Source organism: Salvelinus namaycush, chromosome 38 (genome assembly GCF_016432855.1).
Source record: "Salvelinus namaycush isolate Seneca chromosome 38, SaNama_1.0, whole genome shotgun sequence".
Taxonomy (NCBI): Eukaryota; Metazoa; Chordata; class Actinopteri; order Salmoniformes; family Salmonidae; genus Salvelinus; species Salvelinus namaycush.
Window position 1 is genome coordinate 15,543,194 of NC_052344.1, and position 15,581 is coordinate 15,558,774.

General features: G+C 41.9%; 1 protein-coding gene across 1 annotated transcript in view; it reads left to right on the forward strand.

Annotated features, from left to right (window-relative positions):
• Positions 1-1,035: 1,035 nt before the first annotated feature.
• LOC120031864 (protein mono-ADP-ribosyltransferase PARP12-like) overlaps positions 1,036-15,581 on the forward strand; it is a 45,190-nt gene continuing 30,644 nt past the window's right edge. The window contains exons 1-2 of the mRNA XM_038977677.1: positions 1,036-1,074; positions 1,257-1,612. Coding sequence (XP_038833605.1) covers positions 1,036-1,074; positions 1,257-1,612 — 395 coding nt within the window. The remainder of the gene's footprint in view (positions 1,075-1,256; positions 1,613-15,581) is intronic.

The window sequence follows — 15,581 nt, forward strand, 5'->3', positions numbered from 1 at the left end:
ACAAGTCGGTTCATAAAATTTCTGCCCTGCTAGAGTTGCCCTGGTCAACTGTAAGTGCTGTTATTGTGATTTGGAAAGTCTATGAGCAACAACGGCTCAGCATCAAAGTAGTAGGCCACACAAGCTCAGAATAGGACCGCCAAGTGCTTAAGTGCGTAAAATGTAAAAATTGTTTGTCCTCGGTTGCAACACTCACTACCGAGTTCCAAGCTGCCTCTGGAAGCAATGTCAGCACAGGAACAGTTCATCGGGAGCTTCATCAAATGGGTTTCCATGGCCAAGCATCCGCATACAAGCCTAAGATCACCATGCTCAATGCCAAGTGTTGGCTGGAGTGGTGTTAAGTTCACCGTAATTGAACTGGAGCAGCAGAAACACGTTCTCTAGAGTGATGAATCCCGCTTCACCATCAGAATCTGGGTTTGGCAGATGACAGGAGAATGCTGCCTTCCCTAATGCACAGTGCCAACTATAAAGTTTTGTGGTGGACTAATAATGGTCTGCTGCTTTTTTTCATGGTTCGGGCTAACTATTCCCCTTAGTTCCAGTGAAGGCAAATCTTAACACTACAACATACAATGGCATTGTAGACGATTCTGTGCTTCCAACTTTTTGGCAACATTTTGGGGAAGGCCCTTTCAGCATGACAATGCCCCCTGAATAATAAGAACTAATAACAACAGCATAACTAATGTAAAACATACTGTGCCCGTAAAACGTATATAGGTTAAGAACTTTTTTGAAAGAGCACAGTTTGAAAGATATGGCAAATAGAAATCAAACCGGATGGACAGCCATGCCTTTTGTCTGAAGTCAGCACAGCCTGCCCCGGGGGCTCTTCCTGTGGGCTTGGAAGTTGCCCCGGACTTCTCCGCCATTCCCGCATAGTACCAGGACCTCCAGGAGGTGTTCAGTAAGGTCCGGACCACTATGCTTCCGCGGCACCAACCCTATGACTGCGGGATTGAACTTCTCCCAGCCACCACTCTGCCCGAAGGAAGACTGTACTCTCTGTCGGGTCTGGAGACCAAGGCTATGGAGACCTACATTGAGGACTCCCTACCTGCAGGGATCGTCCGTCCTTCTGCCTCCCCCCGCCGGTGTAGGGTTCTTCTTTATGGAGAAGAAGGCCAAAACCCTGCGACCGTGTATCGACAACTGAGGGCCTCAACGACATCACGGTGAAGAACCGTTACCCACTACCACTCATCTCCTCAGCCTTCGAGCCGCTCCAAGTGGCCACTGTGTTCTCCAAGCTGGAGCTACGGAACCCCTACCACCTGGTGCAGATACGGGAAGGGGACGAGTGGAAGACTGTCTTCAACACGGCCAGCAGTCACAACAAGTTTCTGGCCATGACATTTGGCCTTACCAACGCACCAGCTATGTTCCAGGTTCTGGTTAATGATGTTCTCTGCGACATGTTGAACCGGTTCATTCCTGTCCCCATGCCACCCTTTGCCAAAGAGAGGGCCCAGCTCATGTTGCAGCACGTCTTCCGGATCCATGGACTCCGGGTGGACATAGTCTCCTACCGGGTTCCTCAGTTCTCATCCCGGTTCTGGAAGGTGTTCTGCACGCTCATTGGGTCATTGGCCAGCCTGTCCTCCGGGTGCCACCCCCAGTCCAACGGCCAGTCGGAGCGAGCCAATAAAGACTTAGAAACGACTCTTCACTGCCTGGTCTCCGCTAACCCCACCACCTGGAGCCAGCAACTAGTCTGGGTCAAATATGCCCACAACACCCTTCCTTGCTCTGCCACGGGTCTTTCAACCTTTGAGTGTTCCTTGGGCTATCAGCCCCCGCTCTTCCCTGAGCAAGAGGAAGAGATCGGCATACCTTCGGCCTAGATGTTTGTCCGCCACTGTTGTCGTACCTGGAAGAGAGCCCGGTCGGCCATTCTCAAGACAACCTTCAGGTATCGACGACAAGTGGACCGCCCCCGGACCCCGGCTCCCCGGTATTGTCTTCGGCATAAGGAATGGCTGTCCACCTAGGGTATGTACCCCTCCGGGTGGAGTCCTGCAAACTTTCTCCCCGGTTTATCGGCCCTTTCCCCATCTCCAAGGTCATTAGCCCTTCTGCTGTTCATCTTTTGTTGCCCCGTAACCTCCGTATACATCACACTTTCATGTGTTAAAAATCAAACCCATGTCTCACAGCCCTTTGTCTCCTGTTTTCAGTGTTCTACGTGTGTTCTATGTTTGTCTGTTGCCAGTTCATTTTGTTTGTCAAGCCTACCAGCGTTTTCCCCCTTGATCCTGTCTGTTTCTAGTTCCTGTTTTCTAGTTTTCCTGGTTTTGACAATTCTGCCTGCCCTTACCCTGAGCCTGCCTACCGTTCTCTACCTTGTCACACCTCCCTGAATTATTGACCTCTGTCACGCCCTAATCTGTTTCACCTGTCCTTGTGATTGTCTCCACCCCCGCCAGGTGTTGCTGATTTTCCCCAGTGTATTTATCCCTGTGTTTCCTGTCTCTCTGTGCCAGTTCGTCTTGTATGTTTTACCAAGTCAACCAGCGTTTTTCTCCTGCTTTTTGCTATTCTCCTTTTTCTAGTCCTCTCGGTTTTGACCCTTGACCCTTGCATCCCGGAGTCGCCTCTTCACTGTTGACGTTGAGACTGGTGTTTTGCGGATACTATTTAATGAAGCTACTAGTTGAGAACTTGTGAGGCGTCTGTTTCTCAAACTAGACACTCTAATGTACTTGTCCTCTTGCTCAGTTGTGCACCGGGGCCTCCCACTCCTCTTTCTATTCTGGTTAGAGCCAGCTTGCGTTGTTCTGTGAAGGGAGTAGTACACAGCGTTATACGAGATCTTCAGTTTCTTGGCAATTTCTCGCATGGAATAGCCTTCATTTCTCAGAACAAGAATAGACTGACGAGTTTCAGAAGAAGGTTCTTTGTTTCTGGCCATTTTGAGCCTGTAATCAAACCCACAAATGCTGATGCTCCAGATACTCAACTAGTCTAAAGAAGGCCAGTTGTATTGAACAGAAACATTAACTCATGCTCTGAAATGCGGTATTACCCAAAGACATAGTAAATCTCCTGTCAGTGATACATCTCCCAGAGGCCCACTTTCAGTTCACACAGACACAATAGAGTTATCTTCTTGTCAATACGGGGGTGCTGTTTTCACTTTGGAAAAAATCGTGCCCAAATGAAACGGCCTCGTACTCTGTTCTAGATCATACAATATGCATATTATTATTACTATTGGATAGAAAACACTCAAGTTTCTAAAACTGTTTGAATTATATCTGTGAGTAAAACAGAACTCATTTGGCAGCAAACTTCCATATAGGAAGTGAAAAATCTGAAAACGAGGCTCTGTTTCAGGGCCTTCCTATTCAACTGGCTTTTATTTATCGATATGCATGCACTTCATACGCCTTCCACTAGATGTCAACAGGCAGTGGAAGGTGGAATGGGGTGTCTAGCTTGATCTGAGGCCGAACAAGAGCTTTTGGAGTGACGGGTCCGGTATTTTCTTTGTCATCAACGGCGCGCTGGGGAGCTCGACATTGTCTTCTGAAAAGCGTTCGGTATACACGGCGAATATCTCCGGCTCTGATTTTATTTGATACATGTGATAATAACATCATAAAGTAGGTTTTTTCAACCGAGTTTTATCAGTTTATTCAACGTTTATTGGGACTTTTGGAGTTTTCCGTTCTTTGCGTCAAGAGAGGATGGGAATGTTAGCAACCTTGGCTAGCATTGTGGCGCGAATGACAGAAGAAATGGACATTCTAAAACCAAACAACGATTTATTCTGGACCAAGGACTCCTTGTACAACATTCTGATGGAAGCTCAACAAAAGTAAGAAAACATTTATGATGTTATTTCGTATTTCTTTGTAAAATGTTGACTCCTATTCTCCGCCGTTTTGGTGAGCGCTGTCTCACAATAACGCAAGCTGTATGTTATGGTAAAGTTATTTTTAAAAATCTAACACAGCGGTTGCATTAAGAACCAGTGTATCTTTCATTTGCCATACAACAAGTATTTTTATGTAAAGTTTATGATGAGTTCTTTGGTCAGATTAGGTGAGTGTCCAAAATATCTCCGGAGATTCTGGTGAATCGATGCTACGTATTCACAATGTATAACCAGGATTTGTAGCTATAAATATGCACATTTTCGAACAAAACATAATTGTATTGTATAACATGATGTTATAAGACTGTCATCTGATGAATTTGTTCAAGGTTAGTGATTAATTTTATCTCTATTTTGTCGGTTTTGTGCACGCTATTTTTGCGGGGAGTAAATTGCGTTGTGTGTTTGGCTACTGTAGTGAGCTAATAGAAATATATATTGTGTTTTCGCTGTAAAACACTTAAAAAATTGGAAATATTGGCTGGATTCACAAGATGTTTATCTTTCATTTGCTGTACACCATGTATTTTTCATAAATGTTTTATGATGAGTATTTAGGTATTTCAATTTGGTCTCTGTAATTGTTCTAGCTGCTTTGGTGCTATTTGTGATTGTGGCTGCAATGTAAAACTATGATTTATACCTCAAATATGCACATTTTCGAACAAAACATAAATGTATTGTATAACATGTTATAAGACTGTCATCTGATGAAGTTGTTTCTTGGTTAGTGACTAATTTTATCTCTATTTTGTCGGTTTTGTGAAAGCTACCTATGCGGTGGAAACATGGTGAAAATATGCGGTTGTGTGTTTGGCTATTAGAAATTTTTAAAACATTTTAAAAATCGGAAATGATGGCTGGATTCACAAGATGTTTATCTTTCATTTGCTGTATTGGACTTGTGATTTCATGAAAATTATATTTTATGATATCCCTGTCCCGTTAGGCTAGGCTATGCTAGTCAGCTTTTTTGATGAGGAGGATCCCGGATCCGGGAGGGTGATGAAGTAGAGGTTTTAACCTAGAGAGGTGACAGGGCCAATATAATTTCTGAAATACCTGTTCAACACAATACATTTCTGCCTATAGCATTCCAGAACTTTGCAACCTGTTGAACTGACACAGCATTCATCAGAAGACTCACCTCCCAGGTGAGCAAGATCCTATACAATATACTCTAAGCATAAGAAAGAGAGGCCGAGAAAGAAGGGAGAAAGAGAGGCCGGAGGGCTGGCTGCCTTCTGAGGAGCCAGAGGCGATCGAATAAACCCCCACTCCCCTCAATTCTGCTAGCAAACATGCAATCTTTGGACAATACAATTTACAAGTTATTAGGAAGATTAAACTACCAACGGAACATTAAAAACTGTAACATCTTATGCTTCATGGAGTCGTGGCTGAACGACGACAATATCAACATATAGCTGGTTGGTTATTTAAACGATGTACCGGCAGGATAGAACAGCGCCGTCTGGTAAGACACGGGGCGGCGGTCTATGTATTTTTGTAAACAATAGCTGGGGCACAATATCTAAGGAAGTTTCGAGCTATTGCTCGCCTGAGGTAGAGTTTCTCACGATAAACTGCAGACCACATTACCTACCGAGAGAGTTTTCATCTATATTCTTTGTAACTGTTTACATACCACCCCAGTCAAAGACTGGCACTAAGATAGCAATGAATGAGCTGTATTCCGCCATAAGCCAACAAGAAAACGATCACCCAGAGGCGGCGCTCCTAGTAGCCGGGGACTTTACTGCAGGGAAACTTAAATCAGTTTTACCAAATTTCTATCAGCATGTTAAATGTGCAACCAGAGGGAAATGAACTCTGGACCACCTATACTCCACACACAAAGATGCATACAAAGCTCTCCCTCGCCCTCTATTTGGCAAATCTGACCATAATTCCATCCTCCTGATTCCTGCTTACAAGCTAGCACAGACTGGAATATGTTCCGGGATTCCTCCAATGGCATTAAGGAGTACACCACATCTGTCATTGGCTTCATCAAATAAGTGCATCGATGACGTCGTCCCCACAGTGACCGTACGTACATACCCCAACCAGAAGCCATGGATTACAGGCAGCATCCACACTGAACTAAAGGATAGAGCTGCGGCTTTCAAGGAGCGGGACTCTAACCCAGAAGCTTATAAGAAATCCCACTATGCCCTCTGACGAACCATCAAACAGGCAAAGCATCAATACAGGACTAAGATCGAGTCGTACTACACCGGCTCTGATGCTCGTCGGAAGTGGCAGGGCCTGCAAACCATTACAGACTACAAAGGGAAGCACAGCCGAGAGCTACCCAGTGACACGAGCCTACCGGACGAGCTAAACTACATCTATGCTCGCTTCGAGGCAAATAACACTGAAACAGGCATGAGAGCACCAGCTGTACCGGAAGACTGTGTGATCACGCTCTCCGCAGCCGATGTGAGTAAGACCTTTAGACAGGTCAACATTCACAAGGCCGCAGGGCCAGATGGATTACCAGGACGTGTACTGCGAGCATGCGCTGACCAACTAGCAAGTGTCTTCACTGACATTTTCAACCTCTCCCTGTCCAAGTCTGTAATACCTACATGTTTTAAGCAGACCACCATAGTGCCTGTGCCCAAGAACACTAAGGTAACCTGCCTAAATGACTACCAACCCATAGCACTCACGTCTGTAGCCATGAAGTGCTTTGAAAGGCTGGTCATGGCTCACATCAACACCATCATCTCAGAAACCCTAGACCCACTCCAAATTGCATACCGCCCCAACAGATCCACAGATGACTCAGTCTCTATTGCACTCCACACTGCCATTTCCCACCTGGATAAAAGGAACACCTATGTGAAAATGCTATTCATTGACTACAGCTCATAGTTCAACACCATAGTGCCCTCAAAGCTCATCAATAAGCTAAGGACCCTGGAACTAAACACCTCCCTCTGCAACTGGATCCTGGATTTCCTGATGGGCCACCCCCAGGTGGCAAGGGTAGGTAACAACACATCCGCCACGCTGATCCTCAACACAGGGGCCCCTCAGGGGTGCGTGCTCAGCCCCTCCTGTAATCCCTGTTCACTCATGACTGCACGACTCCAACACCATCATTAAATTTGCCGATGACAACGAAACAGCCTATATGGAGGAGGTCAGAGACCTGGCTGTGTGGTGCCAGGACAACAATCTCTCCCTCAACGTGATCAAGACAAAGGAGATGATTGTGGACTACAGAAAAAAGAGGACCGAGCACGCCCCCATTCTCATCAACGGGGCTGCAGTGGAGCAGGTTGAGAGTTTCAAGTTCGTTGGTGTCCACATCATCAAGAAACTACCATGGTCCAAGCACACCATGACAGTCGTGAAGCAGGCACAACAAAAACTATTCCCCCTCAGGAGACTGAAAAGATTTGGCATGGGTCTTCAGATCCTCAAAAGGTTCTACAGCTGCACCATCGAGAGCATCCTGACTGGTTGCATCACTGCCTGGTATGGCAACTGCTCGGCCTCCGACCGCAAGGCACTACAGAGAGTAGTGCGAATGGCCCAGTACATCACTGGGGCCAAGCTTCCTGCCATCCAGGATCTCTATACCAGGCGGAGTCAGAGGAATGCCCTAAAAATTGTCAAAGACAGGCAAAGCATCAATACAGGACTAAGATCGAGTTGTACTACACCGACTCTGACGCTCGTCGGATGTGACAGGGCCTGCAAACCATTACAGACTACAAAGGGAAGCACAGCCACATCCAAGAGGCTTCTAAACAGCTTCTACCTCCAAGCCATAAGGCTCCTGAACATCTAGTCAAATGGCTACCCAGACTATTCACATTGCCTCCCCTCCCCTCTCCACATCACTGCCACTCTCTGTTGTCATCTATGCATAGTGACTTTAATTAACTCTACCTACATGTACATTCTACCTCAACTAACCAGTGCCCTCGCACATTGACTCTGTACCGGCACCCCCTTGTATATATTGTTATTTTTTACTGCTTCTCTTTAATTACTTGTTACTTTTATCTCTTATTCTTATCCGTATTTTTTGAAACTGCACTGTCGGTTAGGGTCTCGCATTTCACTGTAAGGTCTACTACACCTGTTGTATTCGGCGCATGTGACTAAAAAAAAATTACTTGAAATATTGATTTGACGTAAGTATGTTTTACAGTAATTCAGAGAGGGAGAGCAAGAGAGAGGGATACTGTCCAAAGTTTAAAAAGGGAGATGTGAGAGTTAATTATTCAGCGCTGCCTTCTTAACGTTGTTTTATCATTGAGGCTTCTCCTGTTCGGAGTTAAAAGAGTTTCTCGACATCCACATACAGTTGAAGTCGGAAGTTTACATACACTTAGGTTGGAGTCATCAACCACTCTACACATTTCTTGTTAACAAACTATAGTTTTGGCAAGTCGGTTAGGACATCTACCTTGTGCGTGAGTTATTTTTCCAACAATTGTTTACAGACAGATTATTTCACTTATAATTCACTGTATCACAATTCCAGTGGGTCAGAAGTTTACATACACTAAGTTGACTGTGCATTTAAACAGCTTGGAAAATTCCAGAAAATTATGTCATGGCTTTAGAAGCTTTTGATTGGCTAATTGACATCATTTGAGTCACTGCCTCTTTGCTTGACATCATGGGAAAATCAAAAGAAATCAGTCAAGACCTCAGAAAAAAATTGTAGACCTCCACAAGTCTGGTTCATCATTGGGAGCAATTTCCAAATGCCTGAAGGTACCACGTTCATCAATATTATGCAAGTATAAACACCATGGGACCACGCAGCCGTCATACCGCTCAGGAAGGAGACGCGTTCTGTCTCCTAGAGATGAACGTACTTTGTTGCGAAAAGTGCAAATCAATCCCAGAACAACAGCAAAGGACCTTGTGAAGATGCTGGAGGAAACAGGTACAAAAGTATCTATATCCACAGTAAAACGAGTCCTATAACGACATAACCTGAAAAGCAGCTCAGCAAGGAAGAAGCCACTGCTCCAAAACCGCCATAAAAAAGCCAGACTACGGTTTGCAACTGCACATGGGGGCCAAGATCGTACTTTTTGGTGAAATGTCCTCTGGTCTGATGAAACAAAAATATAACCTTTTAGCCATAATGATCATTGTTATGTTTGGAGGAAAAAGGGGGATGCTTGCAAGCCGAAGAACACCATCCCAACCGTGAAGCACGGGGGTGGAAGCATCATGTTGTGGGGGTGCTTTGCTGCAGGAGGGATTGGTGCACTTCACAAAATAGATGGCATCATGAGGAAGGACAATTATGTGGATATATTGACGCAACATCTCAAGACATCAGTCAGGAAGTTTGGTCACAAATAGGTCTTCCAAATGGACAATGACCCCAAGCATACTTCCAAAGTTGTGGCAAAATGGCTTAACTTCTTTGGGCTGCAGGGGCAGTATTGAGTAACTTGGATGAAAGGTGCCCATTTCAAACGGCCTCGTACTCAATTCTTGCTCGTACAATATGCATATTATTATTACTATTGGATAGAAAACACTCTCAAGTTTCTAAAACCGTTTGAATTATATCTGTGAGTAAAACAGAACTCATTTTGCAGCAAACTTCCTGTCATAAAGTGAAAAATCTCAAATCGAGGCTCTGTTCCAGGCCCTCCCTATCATTTTGCTTGAGATTTATGACTATACATGCACTTCATACGCCTTCCACTAGATGTCAATAGGCAGTGAGAGAAGAAATGGAGTGTATAGCTTGAACTGAGGTCGAATAAGAGCTCTTGGCATGACGTGACACCAATTTCCTGTTTTCAGGAAGACGCGAAGAGGAACCTGGGATTGCCTTCTGAAAAGCTGTCGTTATAGACGGCTATTATCTCCGGCTTTGATTTTATTTGATAAATGTGACAATATCATCGTAAAGTATGTTTTTTCAATATAGTTTAATCAGATTATTGAAATTTTTTCGGGAGTTTTGCCGTGTTCCGTTCTCTGAGTTTGTTGACGATGGAGAGATTCGCGCCACTTGGCTAGTGTGCTTGCTAAATCGAGAGGGAAAAAGGCCGTTCTAAAACCAAACAACGATTGTTCCCGACAATGGACCCCTTGTACAACATTCTGATGGAAGATCATCAAAAGTAGGACCCATTTATGATGTTATTTCATATATCTGTCAAACATGTGTACTATTAGTTTGCGCCCAGGTTTTGGGCGCTCTCTCGCCATAACGTAAGCTGGATGTCGTAATGAAGTTATTTTTAGAATTCTAACACGGCGATTGCATTAAGAACTAAGCTATCTTTAATTTGCTGTCCAACATGTATTTTGTAGTAACATTTATGATTAGTTATTGATTAGATTAGGTGCCTCTCCAAGATTTCTCCGGACATTGTTATTGCATTTTGCCTAGTATTCACATTGTATAACCACGATTTGTGCCGCTAAATATGCACATTTTCGAAGAAACAATATATGTATTGTGTAATATGATGTTATAGGACTGTCATCTGATGAATTTTGAGAAGGTTAGTGAAAAAAATTATATCTTTTGCTGGTTTATTCGTTATCACTACTGTTGGCTTGAATCAATGCTGTTGTGTTTTTGGCTATTGTGGTAAGCTAATATAATGCTATATTGTGTTTTCGCTGTAAAACACTTAAAGAATTGGAAATATTGGCTGGATTCACAAGATGTTTGTCTTTAATTTGCTGTACACCATGTATTTTTCATAAATGTTTTATGATGAGTATTTAGGTATTTCAATTTGGTCTCTGTAATTGTTCTAGCTGCTTCGGTGCTATTTCTGATTGTAGCTGCAATGTAAAACTATGATTTATACCTCAAATATGCAAATTTTTCGAACAAAACATAGATTTATTGTATAACTTGTTATAAGACTGTCATCTGATGAAGTTGTTTCTTGGTTAGTTTGGTTGGTTCTTGGTTAGTTAGGTTGGTTTTGTGCAAGCTACCTGTGCTGTGAAAAATGTCTGTGCTTTTTTTGTATTTGGTGGTGAGCTTAAATATAAATATTTATATACGTGGTGTTTTCGCTGTAAAACATTTTAAAAATCGGACATGTTGGCTGGATTGGACTTGTTAATGTGTGAAAGTTAAATATTTCTAAAAAATATATTTTGAATTTCGCTCGCTGCACTTGGACGGGCTGTTGTCATAAGTGTACCGGCACCGCCCTGCAGCCATAAAAGGTTAAGGACAACAAAGTCAAGGTATTGGAGTGGCCATCACAAAGCCCTGAATTTGTGGGCAGAACTGAAAAAGCATGTGCGAGCAAGGAAGCCTACAAAGCAAGGAGGCCTACAAACCTGACTCAGTTACACCAGCTCTGTCAGGAGGAATGGGCCAAAATTCACCCAACATATTGTGGGAAGCTTGTGGAAGGCTACCCAAAACGTTTGACCCAAGTTAAACAATTTAAAGGCAATGCTGCCAAACACTAATTGAGTGTATGTAAACTTCTGACCCACTGGGAATGTGATGAAATAAATAAAAGCTGACTTCAACTGTAGGTGGTGGGGAGCCTCAAGTAAAGAGAAGTAATGCGGGCCAGAGTTGGCAGCCTGTCTTGTATCCAGTCCACTGCTGTCAGTGGCATCAGTTTTGTCTATTGACATGTACAGTGCCTTCAGAAGGTATTATATACGTATTGACTCAAGACATTTCAGCTTTTTTTTATTTTTTTTTATACATTTCTAAAATGTTCTACAAACGAAATTCCACTTTGACATTATGGGGTATTGTGTGGAGATCAGTAACACAAAATCTCAGTTTTGTAATGTTCTGCTTTTCTTTTCTTAGTCAACCTTGTGTTCTTTTTCTTTGTGTTCTTGAACGTAGCCCTGTCTTTAATTTTTGTTCATTGATTTCACCTGTGTTCGTTTCTCACCTGGTCTCATCAGCTCCCTATTTAGTTCAGTTCTTTCTGTTTGTATGGTTGTGCGATATTGTTTGTTTTTGACTGCCTACCTGTGTTTGACCATGGCCTGTGACCTCGATTCCTCCCTTCTGGGAAGGTATAATAAACATCTGCCACGCTCTGCTCATGAATCTACAACTTTTTCTCTCTGAGAATTCATTACAAGTTTAATCCATTTTGAATTCAGGCTTTAACACAAAATGTGGAGTAAGTCAAGGGGTATGAATACTTTTTGAAGGCACTGCACCTGTGTTAATCCTCTTCAGACATCAGGGATTTTGTGCACACAGTTCTTCCTCTCTTTCCTGGATGCTTCCAATTGTGCTGGGTCGAATATATGAATAGAGTTTAAGAGAACTAGGCTTGGGTGCCTCTCCATCACAGCCTGCTGCCTTGAAGAGCTCTGCACATCCATCTCTCTCTTGCCCTGGAAGTTCATCCAGGTGTATGTGGTCTGCTGGCGCCAGTCATCTGTCTCTGCCGTGCTGCCGTACACTGTTAGGTCACACCTGTTGTTTACGAAGCTTATGACAAATACAATTTTATTTGATTTGTGTGCACTCCTCTAGTGTTGGTTTTTCTTTGATTTCTTGGGTGAGGTATGATCATGACATGGTGTGCATAGAATTAAGTATTCTGATACAGAAAAGCAAATTAATAGGCTGCATTTAAAACGTTGATATTCTTTAGACTGTTAGGAATGAAACATTAAATATCAAATCTGAACACATAAACAAAGTTTAAAATTAAACGATTGTTTTTATCTTAAGTTTGTAAATGTCATTTCTAGGCGATGACGTTAATACAATATGGGTACTACATTTCAACTCCGAATTTGAATATAAAATAGGTTTCTGAATGCAATAGCATAGTTATTAAAGTTCTAATCCAGTCTCCTTTTCACCTTATTTAACACCTGATTTACTTAACAAAAGGCATGACATGACCTGACACAAGGGGGGGGGGGGGGGATTATTGTTCCTCAAGCAAGGTGGGAGGCCAATGACATCACTTCATACCATCGGACCAACTCCTAAAATGCCCTATGTCTTAAGTTTGCAGTTGTGTCTACAAAACACTGTATTTAAACTTGGGATATCGCTTCTCAACAGGAAAAGTTAAAAAATGACGTCTTTAAGTTTAATTGTCGCTGCTTACACTACGGTCTTCCTTTGGACAGTGAGTGCCTGCGCTTTACTCTTAAGTCTATTGTGCATGTACTGATGGGAAACAATGTTCATGTCCTCCCAGCAGCTCCATCCCACTTCTGGTACACATTGTAACTAATTCAGAGGGTACTGACCTGGACTCAAACCCAGGTCCCTGTGACTACCTTAGCCAATACTGTATATATGTGGCACCTACATTTGAAGAAATTGACAAACTATAGAGTCAGGAGTCAGAGGGATGAGTCAGGTATTTCGTTATTTCCTTCCATCAAAGGGCAAAGTGCAGGGACATTGCCCCTTTATTGATAGTTAATTATGCTTTGGCTTATCATGGTAATTTACGGTAAACCCTTTGCCATTTCCTTGTACGATATAAACAGCATATTCTAAGTGTCATAGTCTCAGAGCACACTAATTTACTAGCTACTACAAGGTAAGCATTCTCACTTCTTGTTTTGAGGCTTACTTTATATTACTTTATCTTGTACACAAAAAGAGTGATATCTAGAACCTTAAAACAATTATTTGGCTGTCCCCATAGGATACATTTTTTTTGTTCCAGGTAGAACCCTTTTGGTTCCAGGTAGAACCTTTTTGTGTTCCATGCAAAACCCTTTTGGGGTTTTACAGAGGGTTCTACACATAGCCGAGGGTCCTACACATACACACATTACTAGCCCTGTATTAGCGAACACATATAGACTTTTGTAGCGCATGCAAAAAAAAAAATGTAATGGCAAAAAAACAGGTGAGTAAATGACCTGTTGTTGTTGTTGTTATTTCTCTTCTTATTGTCTCTTTACACACAGTATGGCTTGCCATATTCATATACGTGAGGATGCGGACAAAAGAGAGATTGAGATCACTGGGAATACCAATGATGCCATGGGATATGCTGAGACTTTGCTACAGACCTACCCATTTCGTAAAATCATGAAAGGTGCTGCAAATGAGCCCAATTTGGGACATTATCAAAATATTGTTTCATTTTCCCCCTAGCTAATGCATTTACACATAATTACAAAATCATTCATTACATTATTAGTAATGCTAAATATAAATATTTGGTTCATTCCTAGATTAGAGTGTGTTTTGGGTAGTGTAATCTGTCAAATATATTTCAATAAAAGTGACAGGATTGACCATTACAATTTTTATTTAATTTAATTTTTTAAATGTAACCTCTATTTAACTAGGCAAGTCAACAAGGTTGACAATTTAATTTTAAATCAGCCATAATTAACTTTGTGACTGGGGGATTGGAAGCTTGTTCTATGTAACAGTGAGGGGAAATTGAATGCAAGCTTAACAACAATATTTGAACTTGTTAAGCCTATCTATCTATGGGTAACAGGGTTGACGTATTACATGCTCAGTTTTCCACTTCAAAACACCAGAAAATAGCCAAAGCGTAGAACCAGATTTTTAACTATGATTTAACTATTAATATTCAGTGTTTGTTTTGAAAAACATATTTTTAAAGGAATAGTTTTACCATATTAAAACGAGAGTCCAGTTCGCATTACAAGGTTGAATTTAAACCTAGTAAATTATTTACTAATCACATTAAATAAGCTCAAATCTTCCGTTTTTACTTTCCCAAAAATGACAAAATAACTAGGGCTTTACAATGATGGTGAAAACATGGGTAGATCTTGGGGTCAAGTGGGTTAAAATAGAGATTTTCAGAAAAAAAACACTGCTATTGGAATTTTAACATGGTTTAGTTTAGTTAGAGTGTAGATGTATGTGATCCAACTGTTAAATTGAGTGGTTTATTTACAGACGTATTGTCTAAATGACATTAAAGTCACTATTTGTCGAATGACCCATTTATTTTGAGCCTACTTGCCACAACGGATACACAGTGCCTTCAGAAAGTATTCAAGCCCCTTGACTTTTTCCACATTTTGTTGTGTTACAGCCTGCATTTAAAATTGATTACATTTAGATGTTTTTGTCACTGGCCTACACACAATAACCCATAATGTCAAAGTGGGATTATGTTTTTATAAAATTTTACAAATTCAAAATCTTGAGTCAATATGTATTCAACCCCGTTGTTATGGTAAGCCCAAATAAGTTTAAGAGTACAATTTTTCATAAATTGCATGGACTCACTCTGTGTGCAATAATAGTGTTGAACATGATTTTTGAATGACTACCTCATCTCTGTACCCCACACATACAATTATCTGTAAGGTCCCTCAGTCGAGCAGTGAATTTCAAATACAGATTCAACCACAAAGACGAGGGAGGTTTTCCAATGCCACGCAAAGAAGGGAACCTATTGGTAGATAGACATTGAATATACCTTTGAGTGTGGTATTAATTACATTTTGGACGGTGTATCAATACACCCAGTGATCAACAACCAATTTGACAGAACTTTAAGAATTTTGAAAAGAATAATGGGCAAATGTTGCACACTCTTAGAGACCCAGAGAGGCTCAAAGCTGTAATCGCTGCCAAAGGTGCTTCTACAAGGTATAGACTCAGGGGTGTGACTACTGTGTAAGTTAGATAAATTACACTACTGTGTAAGTTAGATAAATTACACTACTGTGTAAGTTAGATAAATTACACTACTGTGTAAGTTAG